This window comes from Mobula hypostoma, chromosome 11 (assembly GCF_963921235.1).
Source record: "Mobula hypostoma chromosome 11, sMobHyp1.1, whole genome shotgun sequence".
Lineage (NCBI taxonomy): Eukaryota > Metazoa > Chordata > Chondrichthyes > Myliobatiformes > Myliobatidae > Mobula > Mobula hypostoma.
The window spans coordinates 54,122,149-54,142,565 of record NC_086107.1 but is presented as its reverse complement, the minus strand read 5'-3'; the positions used below and the strand labels follow the sequence as shown (position 1 = coordinate 54,142,565).

Below are 20,417 nucleotides of genomic sequence, written 5' to 3'. Positions count from 1 at the left end.
GTAAAATTAGTCAGCTCTATCCTGGGTACTAGCCTCCATAGTATCCAAGATATCTTCAAGGAGCGGTGCCTCAGAAAGGCAAAGTTCATTATTAAGGACCCCCATCACCAAGGACATGCCCTCTTCTCATTGTTACCATCAGGAAGGAGGAACAGAAACCGGACGGAACACACTCAGAGATTCAGGAACAGCTCCTTCTCCTCTGCCGTCTGATTCCTAAATGGACATTGAACCCAAGAACACTACCTCACTTATTTTATTATTTCAGTTTTTGCACTATTTTTAATTCAACTATTTAATATACCTATATATACTTATATGTAATTGATTTATTTTTTATATATATTATCACGTATTGCATTGTACTGCTGCTGCTAAGTTAACAAATTTCACGACACACGCTGGTGATAATAAACCTGATTATTAGTAGTAGTAGTAACACATACAAAGTACGAGAGGAATTCAGCAGGTCAGGCAGCATCTATGGAGGGGAATAAACAGTCAACGTTTCAGGCCGAGACCCTTCATCAGAACGTAATAAGCTTATGTTCATTATTATTATTATTATCTGTTTTTTTGTATTTCAAGTTCAAGTTTATTGTTATTCAAGTGAATACATGTATGCCGCCAAATGAAGAAACATTCCCCTGGACCAAGGTGCTCCACTCAGTACACAACACAGAAAGTAACATTACCACAAGTAAATTAACAAATAATTAAATATATTCCAGAAGATTAACATTTCGCATAGGGCGTGTTTACAACACAAGTCAAAAAGTAAACAGTATAACGCTGCTGGCATTTCATAAGTGATGAGACCTGGGTGGCAACAGGGAGTTCAGTAGTCTCATGGCCTGGGGAAGAAGCTGTTTCCTATCCGAACAGTAATTGACTCCTGATGCTGTGGTACTTCCTGCGTGGTGGTTGGGGGAGGTGGGGTGGGTCAAAGAGATTGTGGGATGGACGGGAGGGATCCTTGACAATGCTAAGGGCCTGATAAATATCTCAGATGAGTGGAAGAAAGACCCCGATGATCCTCCCAGCAGAACTCACAATTTGTTGTCATGCACTGTGGTCAGATGCCTTGCAACTCCCTTACCAAACAGTGATGCAGCTTGTCAGGATGCTTAATGGTGCTCTGGGAAAAATTGACTAGAATGGGGTGGGGGAGCGGGGTGTTGAAACCTTGCTCACCTCAATCTCCTCAGGAAGTAGAGATGGAGGTGCTGTTGTGCTTTCTTGATTAAAGAGGTAGTGTTGAAGGACCAGGTGAAATTGTCCATTATGTGCACTCCCAGGAACTTGGTGCTCCTAACTGTGTCCATGGAGGTGCCGTTTATGTGCAGTGAGGAGTGGTGAGCCTGCACCTTTCTAAAGTCCCCAATCATCTCTTTAGTCTTATCCACATTGAGACTCAAGTTGTTGTGCTCATACCTTTCTGCAAGCTGCTCTCCCTCTTATCTGTATGCCGTCTCTCCATCATCGTTGATGAGGCCAACCACTGTTGTGCCTTTGGCGAACCCAATGATTCAGTTTGAGCCAGATCTAGCAGTACAGTCATGCATCAGCAGCGTGAACGGCGGAGGGCTGAGCACACAGCCCTGGAGGGTGCCGATGATTGTCGTGATGGACCTAGAGATGTTGCTACCAACACGGACTGACTGGAGTCTAAGATCCAGTTGCAGAGAGAGGAGTTGAGATCCAACAAGGACAGTTTATCCACCAGCTTCTGAGGGATAATCATATTAAATGCCAAGATGAAGTTGATAAACAGCTTCCTGTCATATGAGGCACCATTCTCCAGGTGGGACAGAACAGAGTGTAGAGACTATGGCATCAGGGGTGGACCAGTTTGAGCAATAAGTGAACTGAAAGGATCCAACATGACAGGAAGATGGGATTTAATGTTCGCCATAACCAGCCTCTCAAAAAACCTAATTATTGCTGTGGTCATTGCCACTGGGCTGTAGTCATTAAGGTGGGCTATCATCATCCTCTTGGGTACCAGTATGATAATATTGGTCTTGAAGCCTGCGTGGACAGTGGACTGTTCCAGAGAGATGTTGAAGATCTCTGTTCTAACCTCTGTTAACTGGGCTACACAGTCTCTCAGCAACCAGCTATGTTGTCAGGCCCCACAGCTTTACGTGTGTTGACCCTGCCAAAGGTCTTCCTCACATCAGCTGCAGCAAGACAGAGTGCCCACTCCCAGGGGAAGGGAGGCCTTCTTCACTGGCACGTCATTCCCTGCATCAAACCACACAAAAGGCAATCAGCCTATCAGGAAGAGAGGCATCACTGTGGCTGATGCACCTCGTGTCTCTGGTGTCACAGAAATGGCTGTAAAGTCTCCGTGAATAATCGCATTTTACCTTCCTGGTGGCGCAGGAAAGTGCAGCTCTTGCTGACCTGAGAGTTGTCTTATTCCCCGATCTGAAGGCAGCATCCTGATCTCTCAGCAGTGCCTGGACCTCGGCTTCTGATTTGTCCTGACAGAGATGTGATTAATAATGGCAACGTCCTCAGTGCACTTGTCTAAATAGCCACACTTTGCACATTTTGTCTTCTTTTGCACATTGCTTGCTTGTCAGTCTTTGTTTGTCTGTAGTTTTTCATTACTTCTGTTGCATTTCTTTGTTCTACTGTGAATGCCTGCAAGAAAATGAATCTCAGAGTAGTATATAGTATAGAGTGTCGGGGACAGAAATGAGTGTAGTTGCTATTACTAAGGAGAATGTGATTGGGAAGCTGAAAGGTCTGAAGGTAGATAAGTCACTTGAACCAGATTGACTACACTCCAGGGTTATGAAAGAGGTAGCTGAAGAGATTGCACAGGTATTAGTACTGATCTTTCAAGAACCACTGGATTCTGGAATGGTTCCGGAGGACAGGAAAATTGCAAATGTCATTCCACTCTTCAAGAAGAGAGGGAGGCAGTAGAAGGAAAATTGTAGGCCGGGTAGCCTGACTTCAGGAAGATGTTAGAGTCTATTATTAAGAACGAGGTTTCGGGATCCTCGAAGGCACATGAAAAAATAGGCCAAAGTTACCATGGTTTCCTTAAGGGGAAATCTTGCCTGACAAGTCTGAGGGAACTATTTGAGGAAACAAAGGAGAGTCAATGGACGTTGTTCACTTGAATTTTAAAAAGCATTTAACATGGTGCTTGACATGAGGTTGAGTGGCAGGAGGCAAAGAATGGGAATTAAAGGGGTCTTTTCTGGTTGGCTGCCAATGACTAGTGGTCCCCAGGGGTTGGTGTTGGGACCGCTTCTTTTCACATTATATGTCAATGATTTGAATGATGGAATTGATGCCTTTCTGGTCAAGTTTGCAGCCACAAAGATAGGTGGAAGAAAAGATAGTCTTGAGAAAGCAGTGAGTTTGCAGAAGGACTTAGATTAAGAAATGAGGCAGATGGAATCTAGTGGAGGAAAGTGTATGATCATGCACTTTGGTAGAAGGAATAAGGCATAGGCTATTTTCTAAATGGAAAGCAAATTCAGAAATTAGAGATGCAAAGGAACTTGGGAGTCCTCATGCAGGATTTCGTAAAGGTTAACTTACAGATTGAGTTGGTGGTAAGGAATGCAAATGCAACATTAGCATTAATTTTAAGAGGACTAGAATATAAAAGCAAGGATGTAATGCTGAGGCTTTATTGGTCAGACAGTACTTGGAACATTGTGAAAAGTTTTTCACCCCTTATCTAAAACAAAATGTGCTGGTATTGGAGAGGGTCCAGAGGAGGTTCATGAGAATGATTCTGGAAATGCAAAGGTTTGAGGAGGGTTTGATGGCTCTGAACCAGTACTCAATAGAGTTTAGAAGAATGAGGAGGGATGTTAATGAAACCTATCAAATATTGAAAGGCCTGGAATGGATGTGGAGAGAAAGTTTCCTTTCATGGAGAGATCTAGGACCAGAAGGCACAACCTTGGAATAGTGGGGTGTCCCTTAGACTGAAATGAGGAGAAATTTCTTTAGCCAGTATGTGGTGAATCTGTGGAATTAATTGCCACAGATGACTATGGAGACCATGTCAATGGGTATATTTAAAGTGGAATTTGATAGATTCTTGATTAGTAAGGGCATCAAAGGTCTTTGGGAGAAAGCAAGAGAATGGGGTTGAGAGGGATAATAAATTAGCCATGATGGAATGGCAGGGCAGACTCAATAGGCCTAATTCTGAGTCTTTCTGTGTGGCCGGTTGTCAGCAAGACAATCTCAGTTTGACTATTGGCAGCAGAATTTTTAAGACTTCATAAAATGTCATTAAACCTGGATTTTGACCACCTCAGCAATCTTGAAACATCTTCAAAAATACTCCAATCATGAGATCTTTTGAAAATGCTCATCTGAACAACAACCTCCTTGTGTACTTCATTGTCAGGAATGAGATACACCAATCTAATATTTTGAAAATAATAACTGCAAGGGCTTGTTCTGCTTTCCTGATTACTTCAGATAGTTTAGATCTCACTGTCATACCGTAACTTGTTCAAAATATATTTGTTAGATCTATATCATGATTTTAAGTAGGAATTTTGTATTGTTCCATATATGCTTATTCAATTAGTCTAGTTTAATTGCCGTAAAACTGAAAATGGTGGAAATATTCAACAAGTCAGGAAAAGCCTGAAAAAGTTCTCATTAAGCGCTGCCACATGTCTATTCCATTACACATAAATGGGAGAAAGGAATTTGCCTTGTTCCTCTTTTAATACCAACATCTGTCCTAAATAATTCCACCTGTTACATTACCTACATGAATATATTTCAAAATATAACTGATAAGAAAGGGATAATGGCAATGAGGATGTGATATTGTGTGCTGCTATTAAAGCTTGCTTTTTCCTTACCTGAACAATATCTTATACTCTTTCATTCTTTGAGGAAGTAACAAGCAGGGTGGATGAAGGAGAGATGGTAGATGTTATTTACTTAGATTTTCAGAAGGCTTTAGATAAGGTGCCTCACATGAGGCTGCTTAACAAGATAAAATCCTATGGAGTTACAGGAATTATACTGGCATGGATGGAGGAATGGCTGACAGGTAGAAGGCAGTGAATGGGAATAAAGAGAGCCTTTTTCTGGTTGGCTGCCAGTGACTTGTGGTGTTCCTCAGGGCTTAGTATTGGGACCACTGCTTTTCACATCATTTGTCAATAATTTAGATAGTGGAATTGATGGCTTTGTGGTGTAGTTTGAAGATGATATGGAGACAGGTGGAGGGGTAGGTAGTGCTGAGGAAGCAATGCCATTGCAGTAGGACTTAGACAAATTGGAAGAATGGGCAAAAATGTGGTGGATGGGATACAGTTTTGAGAAATATATGATAATGCATTTTGGTAAAAGGAACAATAGTGCGGACTATTATCTAAATGGGGAAAAATTTCAAACATCAGAGGTACACAGGGGCTTAGGAGTCCACATGCAAGACTCCTGGAAGATTAATTCACAGGTTGAGTCTGTGGTAAAGAAGGCAAATGCAATTTGGCTTTTATTTCAAGGGGAATAGAATATGAAAACAAGGAGATAATGCTGAAGCTTTTCAAGACACTAGTCAGGCTGCACTTGGAGTACTGTCAACAGATTTGGACCCCTTATCTCAGAAAGGGTGTGTTGTCATTGGAGAGAGTCCTGAGGAGGTTCACGAGATGATTCTGGGAATGAAGGGGTTAACATGAGGAGCATTTGGCAGCTTTGGGCCTGTACTCATTGGAATTTGGAAGAATGTGTGGGGATCTCATTGAAACTTAATGAACATTGAAAGGACTAGATAAGGTGGATGTGAAGAGGATGTTTCCTATAGAAGGGGGGTATCCAGAACTAGAGGGCACAGCCTCAAAATTGAGGGGCAACCTTTTAGAAGTAAGAAGGAATTTTTTTAGCCAAAGAGTGGTGAATCTGGGAATGCTCTGCCACATTCTATGGTGAAGGCCAAGTTGGTGAGTATATTCAAAGCAGAAGTTGATAGATTACTGATTGTTCAGAGCATCAAGGGATATGGTGAGAAGGCAGGTGTATGGGGTTGAATGGGATCCGGGATCAGCCATGATGAAATGGTGGAGCAGACTTGATGGGCTGAATGGCCTAATTCTGCTCCTGTGTCTTATGGTCTTACACTATCTTTGAAAAATATTCCTGAAAATAAGAGAATTATTGGTACCAGTTCTGAAATGCCTGATCCTGCAGAATCTCAAGGAGCTGTGAGTGTGTAGCCTAGTCCAGTACTTGAATGGGGAATGTAGAGGAATACTATCTGCAGGCATATTTATCTGGACAGAAGATGTGTGCCATCAGTTCATTCTGCACCAAAATCATCTAATTTGCACAGCATGTCACAAGGTCTATTGTACCCAATATTTGTACTGATCTGATGCTTGACAAAGGTAGGGAGATCTGTAGGTCTTCCATTTTTGCCAGTTATCAAATGATGGATGTTGCCCATTAAAACCATAGCAATAGTGAATATTGACAGAGTGAACAGAAGAGGTAAAACATTACATTCACATATAATTGTTTCTACATTAATAGGTTACTTAAACTTTTCATTATATGATTACTGTAATACAATAATGTGGAATGGCTTGCAGTCCATATTAGCTAATGTTGTAGACTAAGTGAATTGTTGTCTTGAATTATCCTCTCAGGAGGGAATCATTTTGACCAGTTTGAAAACATCTGAATTTTGAAAATCAAAGCAATTTTCGAAGCATCAATGGAATGCCTCTTTGGAGCAAAAATCTGAGATGCTAGAAATTCAAAACAAAAACGGGAAACGCTGAAAGCACTCAACATATCGAACAGTAACAATGGAGAAAGAAGCAGTGTGCACTTTAGATCAAGGACCCTATGACAGAACCATAAAAGTGAGAAAGCAAATTTCTGATGCATGGAGGGGGATGTGGAGAGCACAGACGCAATGATAGGATGTAGTTCATAAAATCAAAAAAACTGGATGTTGAAAATCTGAAATTAACATTTAAATGCTGAAAACTTCTAACAAGTCAAACAGAAACAGCGTTAACGTTTCCTGTCGGATGGAATATGAGAACAATTCTATTTATCTCTCCACTGATACTGTCTAGCCTGCTGAGAGAGCGCCACACTCTGTTTTCATCCTGACCGAAGTGGTCGAGGCGACAATGAGAATGCCTCCCAGCCGGTAGGTGTCGCTGCATGGGAAGTGTAAGGTGCCAGCAACAGGGCGTTGTACGCACGCGCAGTAGCGCGCCAGTTTCGGAGCCTGGTGACGGAGGTGTATTCGGGAGGTGAGTGGTCCTCGCTGGCCTGTGTTTGGCAGCCATCTGGCTTTTACTGTGTTTGTCGTGATATCTCTGCTTTGTCGCGTCGGGCCTGCAACAAAAGTCTCATCTCAGGTTGTTACTACTGTTTGAAGCAGTAGTCCTATGTATATGCCAACTCGTAAAGTGAAGGCTCCTAAGCAACACATCCAGAATGCTGGAGGAACTCAGCAGGTTGGGCAGCATCTATGAAAAAGATGGAGTAAACAGTCGACGTTTCGGGCCGAGACCTTTCTGTTTGTCTGTAGCAGAACTGAACTTCCGCACACTGTAACGAGATACACTTAACAAATTCACAGTCAAAATAGATTGACCTGTATAAATACCTGCGAACAGTTCTCTCCCAGACAATTCGCAGCTGTTTAAAATTATTCTGGCCTCAGCACGAAGAGCTAAACTTGCCTTGTTTGAAGCTATCTGATTGACAATATTTGAAAAGGTACAGCTTGTTATGATTTGAAAGATCGAGCAATCGCATGAACCAGCATTATTCTACCAGCACTCGCTTAACTGTCTCTTAATTCTAGGTGAGCAAAACTTTACTGAGGTTGAAGCCTTGCAATAAATTCTGTTTCCTTTTCAGTGACTCCTTCCCTGCCTCCCAGTTTCTGAATCAGAACCGGTTTGTTACATTTGATTTTTTTTTAAAGTATTTGATCATACATTTGTGCTTTTGTTAGGAATAATCTATTGTCACTTCGGTTTCATTGTCCAGTTGTGACCCTGCCTCAGTTTATCGACTCACAACCGTCTGTACTGTACCTTTTCCATTGTGCAGAGTCAAATTAAACTATAACCCATAAGTCAGGTGAGAATGGACTGCAGGACTGAAGTGAGGATTGACATTTCATAAAAAAGCCATTCACTTCAGCCGCTGACCTAACAGTTCTTGGCCAAGAGCTCATTGGAAGCAGGTTTATTATGTATGTATGTGTGGTGAAAATTTGTTAACTTAGTAACAATGCAATATTTGATAATATGGAAAGAAAAAATAAGTCAATTACAGTAAGTGTATATATATATGTATACTTTTCTCACTGTTACCATCAGGTAGGAGGTACAGAAGCCTGAAGGCACACACTCAGCAATTCAGGAACAGCTTCTACCCCTCTGCCATCTGATTCCTAAATGGACATTGAACCCTTGGACACTACTTCACTTTTAATATACATTTTGCATGATTTTTAATCTATTCAATATTAGATTAAGATTAAAGTCTGTCATGACCCTTGTGGCCCATCAGGCTGGTGCTAATGCCGGTTTCCGTGGCGTGAAGCGACTGAGAGTACGAGACTCACCCCCCCCCCCAGATAGGACGTCAGTCTATCGCGAGGTTAACCCCCAGCATTTTGCCAGTACCCATTCTCAGCTGGATAGACTGGAGCATTGTGTGGTTAAGTGCCTTGCTCAAGAACGCATGCTGCCTTGGCCAAGGCTCGAACCCATGACCTTCAGATCGCTAGTCCAACGCCCTAACCAGTTGGCCACGTGCCACACGTCTATTCAATATATGTATACTGTAATTGATTACTTATTTATTATTGCTATTTTATTTTTTTTCTCTTCTATATTATGTATTGCATTGAACGGGCTGCTGCCAAGTTAACAAATTTCGCCTCACATGCCGGTGATAATAAACCTGATTCTGATTCCGTACCTCCTTCCTGACTATAACAATGAGAAGAAGTCTTGCCCTGGGTGATGATGGACCTTAATAACCATGACTACAATTGTTCTTGGCAAATTTTTCTACAGAAGTGGTTTGCCATTGCCACCTTCTGGGTGGTGTCAATACTCTTCACAAATTGTCTGCCTCATGTCAGTGGTCACATAACCCGGACTAGTGATATGCACTGGCAGCTCATATGACCAGCTACCAGCTTCTCCCATGGCTTCACATGACCCTGCTAAGCAGCTGTTACACCTTGCTCTCGGGTGTCCTGCAGGCTAGTGGAGGGAAGGAGCACCTTACACCTCCTTTGGTAGAGACATCTCTCCAGCCTTTTATGACAGTAGGAGAAGGTATTGGAGCTGTACAGCGAGAAGCCCATGGATGACATTGGGAGCCATAGTGACATAATGGGCTGTGTATCCAAGTAGAATGCTTACCATAAATGGCTGCAGTGGGAATAAGTTGGACAGTACATAGTACTTAGAAATAAGTATTAGTCCCCCATGGCCCATTTGTCAGCAATGAAAATCATGAATATTCTGGACAATATGAAGAGAAAGAAACCACCTGCTGTGATAGAATAAAGGACTATTTGCAACGGTTTAGAATGATTGTCAGAAGAGCCCAAAGGAACATAGTTTTGTGCAATAAGTGATTAGAGTTCAGGATGCACTGTCAAAAAGTGTGTTTGGTGAAAAACTGGCTTTCAAAGAGCAAGTATTTAAATACATTAAGGAAACAAATATTGACGATTTCAGGGACAGACTATGGAGTGGGAATGACTGGATGGCTCTGTTAAAACCATGGCAGGTTAAGTGGAGTGAAGGGGCTTTTCTCATGGGCTAAGCATATGAACAAGAGTAGACCATTCAGATTTAGTAGCCCAATCTGCTTGTGATGACTGTTTGGTGGAAATACCAAATGAGGAGAAATGACCTGTTTGACATATTCACCAACAGATGCACCAACACCAGCATTCTGGAAGAAGCCAGCACTTTCACCATGAAAAATCAATAGCTCCTCCAAAGGAAAGGTCATATCATTAGGATGCTCAACTCACATCTCCCCAAACGGATCCTTTATTCCCAGTTGAAGGAAGGTCAGCAAGCCCCTGGAGAACAACGGAAACGCTTCAAAGATAACATTAAATCAGCTTGTCGAATTTCAGCATTACATGTAAAAACTGGGAAGATATTGCACTCAATAGATGCACCTGGCAGAAACCTGTTCTAGAGAGGGGAGGGCTGCACTGCATGAGTTGTGAACAAGTGGAAGCTGTGAAAGGAGAGAATGAACAACCAAAGGACCCAACCACTAACCACAACCTCCAGAATATGTGGGTCCTGGATCAGCCTCTACAGCCACCTGAGGATCCACAAGTACACAACACCTTAAGAGAAAATCTTACTGGATGAGCAGTTGCACTAAATCTCCTCCAACGAACAACTGATCAACAAACATCAAATTCTGTTTCTGGGTTGCATAATAACAGGAATCCGGGCATGATTCAACTTCAGTTTCCTCTCCCACCAGCTTTAGCAACATTACCAGTAGAGTTTGTGAAAAGAAAGTTTTTCTTTGTAAAAGTAGATAAGTACTTTCAGGGATTTGTGGTCTTGGCAGTTCAGTCTCTTGCAACAAAATCCTGTGCATTATAAAGATCTCTTACACTCTAATTTGTAGGGTGGAAGGAGTTAAAACAAGCCCGAATCATTAAACTAGTAATGCTATGCCTTTATGTTTTTCAGATGCCATATACCCCAATATGTCATTCTGAATAGCTTTTCACATTGGTTACAAGATCATTGGAACTATTAATCTTCATAACCCTGCTATTGTTATCTAGGTGAAACCTGGCAAAGTTCAAATGTAAGAACATGAATAGGGTCAGAAGTAAGCCAGGTGGTCACACTTATTATGCTCCACTGCTCAGCAAGATCATGACTAATATTTTATTTTGGATAACATTCCTGCCCAACCAATATTGCTTGATTCCCTTAATATCTAAAGGTCTATCACTCTCTGCCTTGAATATACTAAGCAACTGAGCCTCCATAGTTCTCTTGGGAGAGAATTACAATGACTCACCATTTTCTTCTCACCTCTGTCAGGAATGGTCATTCCCTTATTCCTCACTCTGAAAATCCCAACCAGGAGAAACATCAGTGAATTTTGTCTGTTTTAATTTATGTTGGGCAAAGATTTACATACTGAAATTACAAGCTTTGTGATCAATTTTCTTGTTTCTATACAGCTGAATGGAGTTCAATTGACATGGCCACCTCTAGTCGGTATGTACAAAGTAGGTCCCAGGGGCAAGATCGGTTTGATTATCTCCAAGCCCTTGTTACTGAATTTCAAGATACTGACAGTCAAGGTAAGATAGCAGAAGTGTTCAATGGTAATCCATGATTATCAGTCATAACTTAAGATAGAGATTCTAAATAAGAAATGTTTAAAACAAAGAACATTCACAGGGAAAAGAATAAAATTTATATAAACAGGAGTAGGCTAAAAAGCTTCTCAAACCTGCTTTGTCATTCAGTATCATGACTGATCCTGTATATCGTGCCTGGAATATTCCTGCCCAGTTCCATCAGAGACTTTCAATCTCAGCCATGAATATACTCAATGATCTACAATCCTCTAAAGACTTTTCGTCTGTTCCTAACTATTCCTAATTATGCTTCACCCAGCCTATCTAATCTCTCCCCATAACTCAAGTTCTTCAATTCAGACAGTTTGCTGGTGAATCTCTCTTGCAATTTCTCCAGTGAAATCATATTCTTCTTCTAGTGTGACGACCAGAACTAAAAACAATACTCTAAGCAATTTGTCTTTGTTTATCTACTTTCAGACTATATACTCTCATTTCCCAATTAACCACCTCTAAGTCATTTCACGTCTCTATGAAACTGGCTTTATTTAAATTCAAGACGCTAGTTTCGTACTGAATTATATTATTCTTTGATTAACTGTGAAACAGTCCTATATTGCGATAACTTATCTAAAGGATGGCTTATTATGAAATTACAAATTGTCTCAAATCCATTCTGTGAAAACAGCTTCGATGTATTTTTGGTAATTTGATTTCTGCAGTCCACGTGGATATTAAAGTCTCCCATCATTATATTATATTTGCTAGAAATTCCATTTTCTTATTTAATTCTCTCTCCAACAGTACTGTTGATAGTAGTCATGTAAACAATCCCACTGCTTTTATCTCTTGTTATTGCTTCTCCCCACCCATACTAATTATGCTTTCTGTTCTTGTGAGCCAAAGTTATTTCTCACTGCTGCCATCTTGTATTGTTAGGGCTACTTCATGCCAATTGTGTTTCAGTTTTTTAATTTCTTTATTGTTTCTAAATTGCATGTACCTTAGAAATTTTTAATTCTTCCTCTCCTTGCCTTGGAAAACCATGACTGTGTTACATTTCTTTCATCAAAGTCATTTGAATCTACTTGCGTTACTAATTCATCCACCATACTACTCACTATTTAGGTACCATCACTTAACTTCAATTCTTTATTGATTTCTTTTTTTCATGTACCGTCATCTCTGATGTTATATAACTTATCATTATGCGAATTTTGCTTATGATCTTACCTGTTCCTTTAAATCGGTAACTTTTTTTTAGATATTAAGAAATTAAGGGATTATCAGTTGGTACAGAAAGGGGATGTTGTGGTTGAAAAAAAATCAGCCAATGTATAATTGATTTGTAGAACAGCTGCAATGGTGAAAAGGCCAAATTCTGTTTTTGTTTCACATGTCTTAAGCTTCCCCTCAATCAAATCTACTCCTTTTATTTTATTGAGAGCCTTCTCTAGAAGGCTACCAGTTTCTTGATATTTAGGATTTGGTGCAGATGTCATGAATTCCAATATTCATAGTTATGGTTGTAACTATGTCCCATGAACTGTCATTCTAATTTTAGGGTACTTAGTATTTTTACAACTATTGTGCACTGACACGTATCATCTTCAGCTCTTTCGTTATTATAAATATTTGCTATCCAGAGAGTGCTGTCGATATCAGTGTGACTTCCACCTGCATGTAGGCATGTGTGCAAGACTCTTGGTGAACACCACTATTGACTCTATCATCACACAACCATCACTGCAGCCTTTGCAACATTGCAGTCCTTGCAGAGGTCTTACATGATCTGCTCAAGTGACAACATCAATATTTGGTTGGGATGAAGCCTTGGATCCTGTACCAAGGTGGTCTCCAACATGCTGCAGCCCTCATCCATCTTCAGAGTTGCAGAGAATTGGCCAGTTCGTGAAAATGCCTGTTTTACTTTTGGATCTTAAGAAATTTGAAGTTCTGGTACTTAACTCAGACTGTTTTGCAAAGGTCCTTTACTAGGTGTGCAAGACTCCAAACAACACAACTATGAGAGTCACTGGAACACGAAAGCATAGCCAGCTGACAAGGGTATAATCTAAGTCGAATAGGACATATACAGAGGAGGTTTTACAGAGAAAGAGTTATTGAGATTTTTTTTACAAAATAATGTTCATTAAATATGATATTGGGACTGATAAACATACTGACAAATGGGCTGATGTTCCTGTATGTGTACTGTGTATAAACACTAACATTGTTTTACTTACACTTCTCAGAGTCAAAGGAGCAAGTTCTGGCAAACCTGGCTAATTTTGCTTATGATCCCAGTAACTATCAGTATCTTCGACAGCTGCAGGTCATTGACCTATTCCTGGACATGCTCACAGAAGAAAATGAAAGATTTGTAGAATTTGGAATAGGTAAAGAAAAAAAAAAGTTTTTTTTAGTCACCTCACTGCTTGCTCCTATAATTGGGTAATCTGAAATCTCTATATGTGGTTCATTCCATGGTTCATTCCATGGTTCTTGTCAGAGCAGAAAATCCTTTTAACCATACTTATTTTGAGAACTCTTGACAAGGGTTTATATATTAGAAAACATACCATATCACATATCATTGGACTATAATCTCATTTGTTTAATATCTACTGTTTATGTGATGTTGGGTGATGAAGCTTATCAGTAAGTATTCTGAGTTGTAGAACATGGTATTTTGAGTTGTGAAACATGATTCAACACCCTGCCCCCCTGGCCTTCCCACACCTGCAGAGAAGTGGCACAAAGACAAGAAAATCTGCAGATGCTGGAAATCTAAGCAACACACATGAAATACTGGAGGAACTCAGCAGGCCAGGCCGCATCTATGGAAAGGAGTAAAAGTCGACGCTTTGGGCAAGACCCTTCACCATTAGTCCCGATGAAGGGTCTCGGCCCAAAGCATCAATTGTTTACTCTTTTTCCACAGATGCTGCCTGGCCTGCTGAGTTTCTTTAGCATTTTTGTGTGTGTCCCTAAGAGAAGTATTTTATTTGATCCAGAGATCAGTTATGAATTACTTACTCATACAACTCAGGGGGGCAAATATCTCATTGCTGACTCCACTGAATGGCACCTGGCTTTGACATCCCTCAAAGGCAGCAGACAGCCCCTCACTGGAATCTGTTTCAGCGTTGGATAATATAGGCACTGATCCTCACAAGTTATATGTCCTAAAATATCATAGCTCTAAGTCACAAATTATGAAAGGCATTGTATCAGTCTGCAGAAATTGTTGTTCATCCATTTGACATCTCTGGAGGCAACTGAGCGGATTGACAGACTGGCAATCCAAGTGTAAGGCTTTTCCTGTCATATCAATGAAAAGAATTGTAATTGAAAGAATTTTACAGATCATATGGTGCTTGTAACTTTTCTAATCAATCTGCTGTCACTACTTGGTTGCTAACCTGTAACTGACTTACATAGAAAATGGGTGATTTTTCAGTTTGCACCTCTTGGAGTATGATGGGTACTCTTCACAGTTTCTCAAAGGTAATGATAAATCTTCAGATTTCCTAATGGAGTCAAAAATTTGTGTTGATGAAGTTATATTAATGTCTCCACACTTTTGGAGCAATGTTAATTTGGTGATATTAATCTTTTGAAATTTGTAATGTTCCAAAATTTTAATGAAAAGGAAGCTGTGTAACGTTGATAGTAAAATTCATGTTTAATGAGAGTTGGCATTCATTATATTTGGACTTGTAATTCGTATAAATTACCCTATTTTTGTGGACTTATATTGGACCCAAGCTTTATCAATATTTTGATTTCCTACAGGTGGTCTCTGTAACTTGTGCCTTGACAAACAGAACAAAGAATATATTTTACAGAATAAAGGAGTTCAGGCAGTACTGGACTGCTTATCCAGCTCTAATGAGGAAACTGTGCTGTCTGCCATTACCACGTTAATGTACCTAGTGACTCCTTTGTCCCACAAAGAAATAGCATCAATGCCGGTTATTCAGTGTATGCTACGGTTTTCTCTGTCCAAAAACAAGCGTCTGAGTAACTTAGCAACTTTGTTTCTAAAAGATGTCTGCTCTTCAGAAGAAGTAGAAAAAGCCAGAAATCTGCAGAATCACACAGCTTTGGGAATACCACTTCCAAAAGAATAGGCTCAGAAAATTCTGATGCTTCGGGAAAGGAGTTCATGGACTCATCACTGTGTGATGAACTGTCATTACAAAAATTGCATGTGAATACTGTGTTTTATCTGAATTGTTCAGTTTCTCAATAGTTTATGGTGTAATATCTTGCTATGGAGACCATACTGTTAAAATTTAAGTTGAGGGTCTTCTCTTATAGTTAAAGCATAAAGATTACTTAAAATTACTTGGTAGAAGGGCAAGAAAGTTTTCTTAAGTGCCCTGGCCATTATTAATCCCTTGTGCATCTTTCGCTAAAATTATTGTACTTTGTTTTGCAGAGGTTTATTGTTTGTGAATTGGCTGACACATTTTCTACATTTTTAACAGTGATAGCACTTCAAAAATACATCACTGCCTGCTTTGGGATTGAAAAGGTGACTCAAAGTCTATAAGAAAGCTGTATTATCTTTTATTGATGGATTGCAATTTTATTTTCAGTCCCAGTTCGCTATCTGATAATGATATTGCTGACGAACCTGCCTGCATGTGTTGGCACATTTTAGGTGATAGTGAATGCAATTTTGCTTCAGGTGTCATCTTTCATGTGAAATATTAAAACTTGATCCTGCTCAGGTAATTAAACATTTTTCGCAGCATCTTATTAAACCACTGTCTGTCTAAGACTAAAGACAAGAAAAACTTTAATTGATCATTCATGAGATGTTTATGGTTCATTTGTTATATTCAAGTTGTTACACTCCTTAAATAACTCACTGCAGGATACTAACATATCAGGAGTGGAATAAAAGTTCAAGTTGTGACTAAGTGAATAAAACACATTGTGCGTGGGATGTTGAAGATGTTGGTGTCACAATCTTGTCATAATTTTGGACTGCAACTGATCAATCAGATATATCAAGGGTAATGCCGGGTAAAAATAGTAAGACTTGCCAAGTTGTAAACAATTTTTGTTCCAACTAATGATAACATGTTGCAGCGACTTTTGGTTTTTCTAGGTGGAAGGATTTATAACCGTTGCCCATCCTTATGATTCTGTATTACTGAGGTTTCCTGAGGCCCCATTCCTGTGATCCCTTGAAACACCCTGATGCCCAGTTTCCTACATTACATTCCCTTTCCATTTTTGTTCTGAGTTTTTTTTGCGGAAAGGTGTGATTTGGGGGTTGATGATAGTGCTGCCTTTCTTTCAAGGTTTCATGGTTACCCAGAGGATTAATGAATTTCAGAGTTGTATATTTTGATAATAAATGAACCTTTGAACCTTTAAATTCATTTTTTTGTTTTTGTACTCGCTTTAAACTCACTGAAAAATATTTTATTGTGCAACAAATAATGTTTAAAAGTTAATTAAAACTGCATTGGTATATTAGTAAGGGCAATACTTAGTAGTGTAAAAAGTAGGCCAACCCAGTAGCACCAAAGCCTCCAGGATGCTGATTTTTCTTGATGATGTGGTTGGCGCTCTCCTAAATGGACGTGATAAAGTCACCGCTGTCCTTTGACTGCAGCAAACGGTTTGATGGGTGTTTCGAAGTACTTCATTACAATTATCTCTTATTGATGGGTCGCAGTTTGATCTGTCCCAATCCTGCACATGCTGATGTTCATTAGCAGAATGTGACTGCTCGAAATCGAGCTGCCCTGTCCGTTTGCTCCGGTAGGTGTCGCTGCTGTGAGTATCGTGAGGCGCCTGAGGCCCAGTCGTGCGCATGCGTCGTGTTGTCGCGTCGCGGTTTCCATGAAAGCTGGAATCGGGTGTGGAAAGCGGGGCCTGTTGCCGAGTGAGCAATTTTATACGAATATAACCCTGCCTTTTGTCCCGGGTCATGATAAAGTTCCTGTTATCTTGAATTTGGGAACATATATTTAATGGTAATTATTGGCGGTGTAATCTGGAAATGGATAAGAAACAGGCTGGCAGGTAAGAAGCATTTCGTTGCTGGAGGTGGGGAGAGCGCTCAGAAATCAGAGGATTCTCTCCATACTTTATATTCACAAGGAAAATCATTGGACCAACCCTAATTTATACTTTCAGAGATCAACATAAATCATGCACGTAATGGTTAAACTATTGCACCGTTTTGCTACCAGTTGTTGGGATGATAACATACAATTTTCTGATTCTAAAGACACCAGCCTTTAAATAATCATTAATTTCATTTTGCTCGTATTAAATCTAAGTGATTCAAATTTTTTTATTCCCTTTCCGCGCAAAGCAGAAACTTCTGTCATTGGACGCAGCTTCCCGTCTACATTGTCTGTAGATTTGTACATTTTTAGATGATTAATATTCAAGCAAAGTGGTTCATTGGACGAAATGTAGTTACTATTCTGTCGTAGATATTTATCTTAATGTTGAATAACTAAGGCTCCCTCTCTGGAACGTCATAATTCGATATTGTAAAGTTCCTCTCTCTATGCCTGGGTATTGTAAGGGAAATGAAAGGGCAAAACACAGAGATTCTGCAGATGCTGGAGTAATGCACATAAAATACTAAGCAGGTCAGGCAGCATCAATCCTGATGATGGGTTTCGGCCCGAAACGTCAACTCTGTTCCTTTTCATTGACGTTCTCTGATCAGCTAAGTTCCTCCAGCATTTTGTGTGTGTGCTACAAAACCCGAAGATGCTGAAAACTCGAAAATATAAAAACGTTACTGTAATGTGCTTTTTTTTTGTTCTTGAGAGAAAGACTGGGAAGAAAGTATGGAATAGAGGGGAGCTGAATTTTTTTTTTGGAAGGAAGCTCTTAATATGGATGGACATCGAAATTGCTGTACTGAAACCTGTATTTTCTCTGCATTTAGTACTAAAGTTATAGTCATCTGCAGGAAAGTTTTTAAGTGGTAGGTCAGAGCAGACAGCCAGCATTGGTCGTGCAGTTTCGTGAGTAAAAGGTATTTCAATGGTCATGAAGTCTTTATGACTACTGTTTTCATGTGGCACACCATTAGTGTTAATGCCTTTTAAGGTCTGGACCATCTCTGTCTCTAGACCTATCCTTTGATCAATCTTATGGCATCTTAAGTACTTCTATCTTTGGTTCAGTGCCAATTTTGCCACATCATACTACTTGGCATGTTTCCCCACATTTAGTTGCACCAAGTGAATTCAGTTATTGATGAAGAACAAGAAAATTTGGAAGATAAGTACCAAAGATGTTATTTTGGTTGTAAAGAATAGTGATAAGCTGAAAACCAGAAAACTTTAAAAAGCAGAAGAGGGTAGCTTAAAAAGCGAAAATCCATATTGAACTAGCAAGAAATATAAACTTGTGTACTTGAGGAGCTTTTGTCATCTAAAAATAATGTGCCTGGGAAACTAATAACGGAAAATAAAGAAAAAGCAACACACATCAAAGTTGCTGGTGAACGCAGCAGACCAGGCAGCATCTGTAGGAAGAGGTACAATCGACGTTTCAGGCCGAGACCCTTCGTCAGGACTGATGGAAGGAAGAGCTAGTAAGAGATTTGAAAGTGGGAGGGGGAGAGGGAGATCCGAAATGATGGAAGACGGGGGTTGGGGGGGGTGGAGGAGGGATGGAGCCAAGAGCTGGACAGGTGAAGGGATATGAGAGGATCATGGGACAGGAGGCCCAGGGAGAAGGAAAGGGGGGGAACCCAGAGGATGGGCAAGGGGTATAGTCAGAGGGACAGAGGGAGAAAAAGGAGAGTGAGAGAAAGAATGTGTATATATAAATAACGGATGGGGTACGAGGGGCAGGTGGAGCATTAGCGGAAGTATAAAGAAAAAGTAGAGATTTTGAAAAAGGACATTTTGAATCATGCCAAAGACATTCCAGTAATAGAAAATATAGGGGTTCAATAAAGAGAAAGGAACTTAATGCATTCACCACCTGCAGAAAAAGGTACCAGAAGTTAACAGGACTGACTGATAAGTCCTCTGGACCTGATGGCTTGCGTCGTAGGGTCTTGAAAGCAATGATTGCAGCGGTAGTTATGTTTTGTAACTTCAAAACGTTAAACTAACTCAAAGGAAGACTCGGGAGTCCGGGAATGAGGGTCTAACTACATGTTTACTTTAAGCAAGGTGCACACATATCACGTGGTAACATGATGACATATGCAATTCACTTATATAACCCATAATGGATTATTTAAACGAACAAGAATGCTTGATCAATGGATATATATGCACAAGATTACTCAAATATGGCTAAATATTAAATACATAACAGTAGTGGATCTGTAACTTCCAATAAGTCCGAGATTCTGAAGAGGTCCAAGTAAGTTGGAAAGTTGTAGATTATAATGCCTCTATTCAAGGAGGGAGAGGGAGAAAGGCGGAGAGGGAGGGGAAGGAAAAAGAAGAATCAATAAACTGGACCAGTGAACCTGACACCTATCACTGAGGAAGAACTGGAATTTATTATTAATCATGTCGTGTTAGGACACCTCGATAAATGTAATGTGTTTGTGCAGAATAACCCTGTTTTTTTATGAAAGGGAAATTGTGTCTGACAAATTTAAGAGCTCTTTCAGGATATAACTAGCAAGTAAAAGTGGCAGGCCGACAAATCCAGGGCAAGCATTAAAAAGGGCTAAGAGAGTTGTAAAAGAGCGCCTGAAGGCTTTATGTGTCAATGCAAGGAGCATTCGTAATAAGGTGGATGAATTGAAAGTGCAGATTGTTATTAATGATTATGATATAGTTGGGATCACAGAGACATGGCTCCAGGGTGACCAGGGATGGGAGCTCAACGTTCAGGGATATTCAATATTCAGGAGGGATAGACATGAAGGAAGGGGAGGTGGGGTGGCGTTGCTGGTTAAAAAAGAGATTAACGCAATAGAAAGGAAGGACATAAGCCGGGAAGATGTGGAATCGATATGGGTAGAGCTGCGTAACACTAAGGGGCAGAAGACGCTGGTGGGAGTTGTGTACAGGCCGCCTAACAGTAGTAGTGA

At 40.2% G+C, this 20,417-nt stretch overlaps 2 protein-coding genes across 5 annotated transcripts in view; both read left to right on the top strand.

Moving 5' to 3' along the window:
- The first annotated feature begins 7,232 nt into the window (after positions 1–7,232).
- On the top strand, positions 7,233–16,748 carry armc7 (armadillo repeat containing 7). 3 transcript variants are annotated; one of them, XM_063062081.1, is made up of 4 exons: positions 7,233–7,277; positions 11,237–11,359; positions 13,615–13,758; positions 15,158–16,748. In XM_063062081.1, the coding sequence occupies exons 2-4, from the start codon at positions 11,257–11,259 to the stop codon at positions 15,493–15,495; spliced, it is 585 nt and encodes a 194-aa protein (XP_062918151.1). In that variant the 5' UTR covers positions 7,233–7,277; positions 11,237–11,256; the 3' UTR covers positions 15,496–16,748. The 3 variants fall into 3 exon arrangements, with proteins under 3 accessions (XP_062918151.1, XP_062918150.1, XP_062918152.1); XM_063062080.1 differs by lacking the exon at positions 7,233–7,277 and adding an exon at positions 7,291–7,837; XM_063062082.1 differs by lacking the exon at positions 7,233–7,277 and adding an exon at positions 9,836–10,361.
- A 426-nt stretch (positions 16,749–17,174) lies between these two features.
- tmem138 (transmembrane protein 138) overlaps positions 17,175–20,417 on the top strand; it is a 31,398-nt gene continuing 28,155 nt past the window's right edge. Inside the window, exon 1 of one of the 2 annotated variants that reach the window (XM_063062076.1) lies at positions 17,175–17,270. The gene's annotated coding sequence lies outside the window, so the exon portion shown is untranslated. Of the gene's footprint in view, positions 17,411–20,417 lie in introns of both variants that reach the window. The other variant, XM_063062075.1, reaches the window with a different exon arrangement.

What these genes read in the sequence shown, in the direction of transcription:
- armc7 (XM_063062081.1), top strand. Translation starts at nt 11,257, where the DNA reads ATGGCCACCTCTAGTCGGTATGTACAAAGTAGGTCCCAGGGGCAAGAT. An exon ending in TCAAGATACTGACAGTCAAG is followed by an intron (nt 11,360 to 13,614) that starts GTAAGATAGCAG and finishes TACACTTCTCAG; the next exon opens with AGTCAAAGGAGCAAGTTCTG. An exon ending in ATTTGTAGAATTTGGAATAG is followed by an intron (nt 13,759 to 15,157) that starts GTAAAGAAAAAA and finishes GATTTCCTACAG; the next exon opens with GTGGTCTCTGTAACTTGTGC.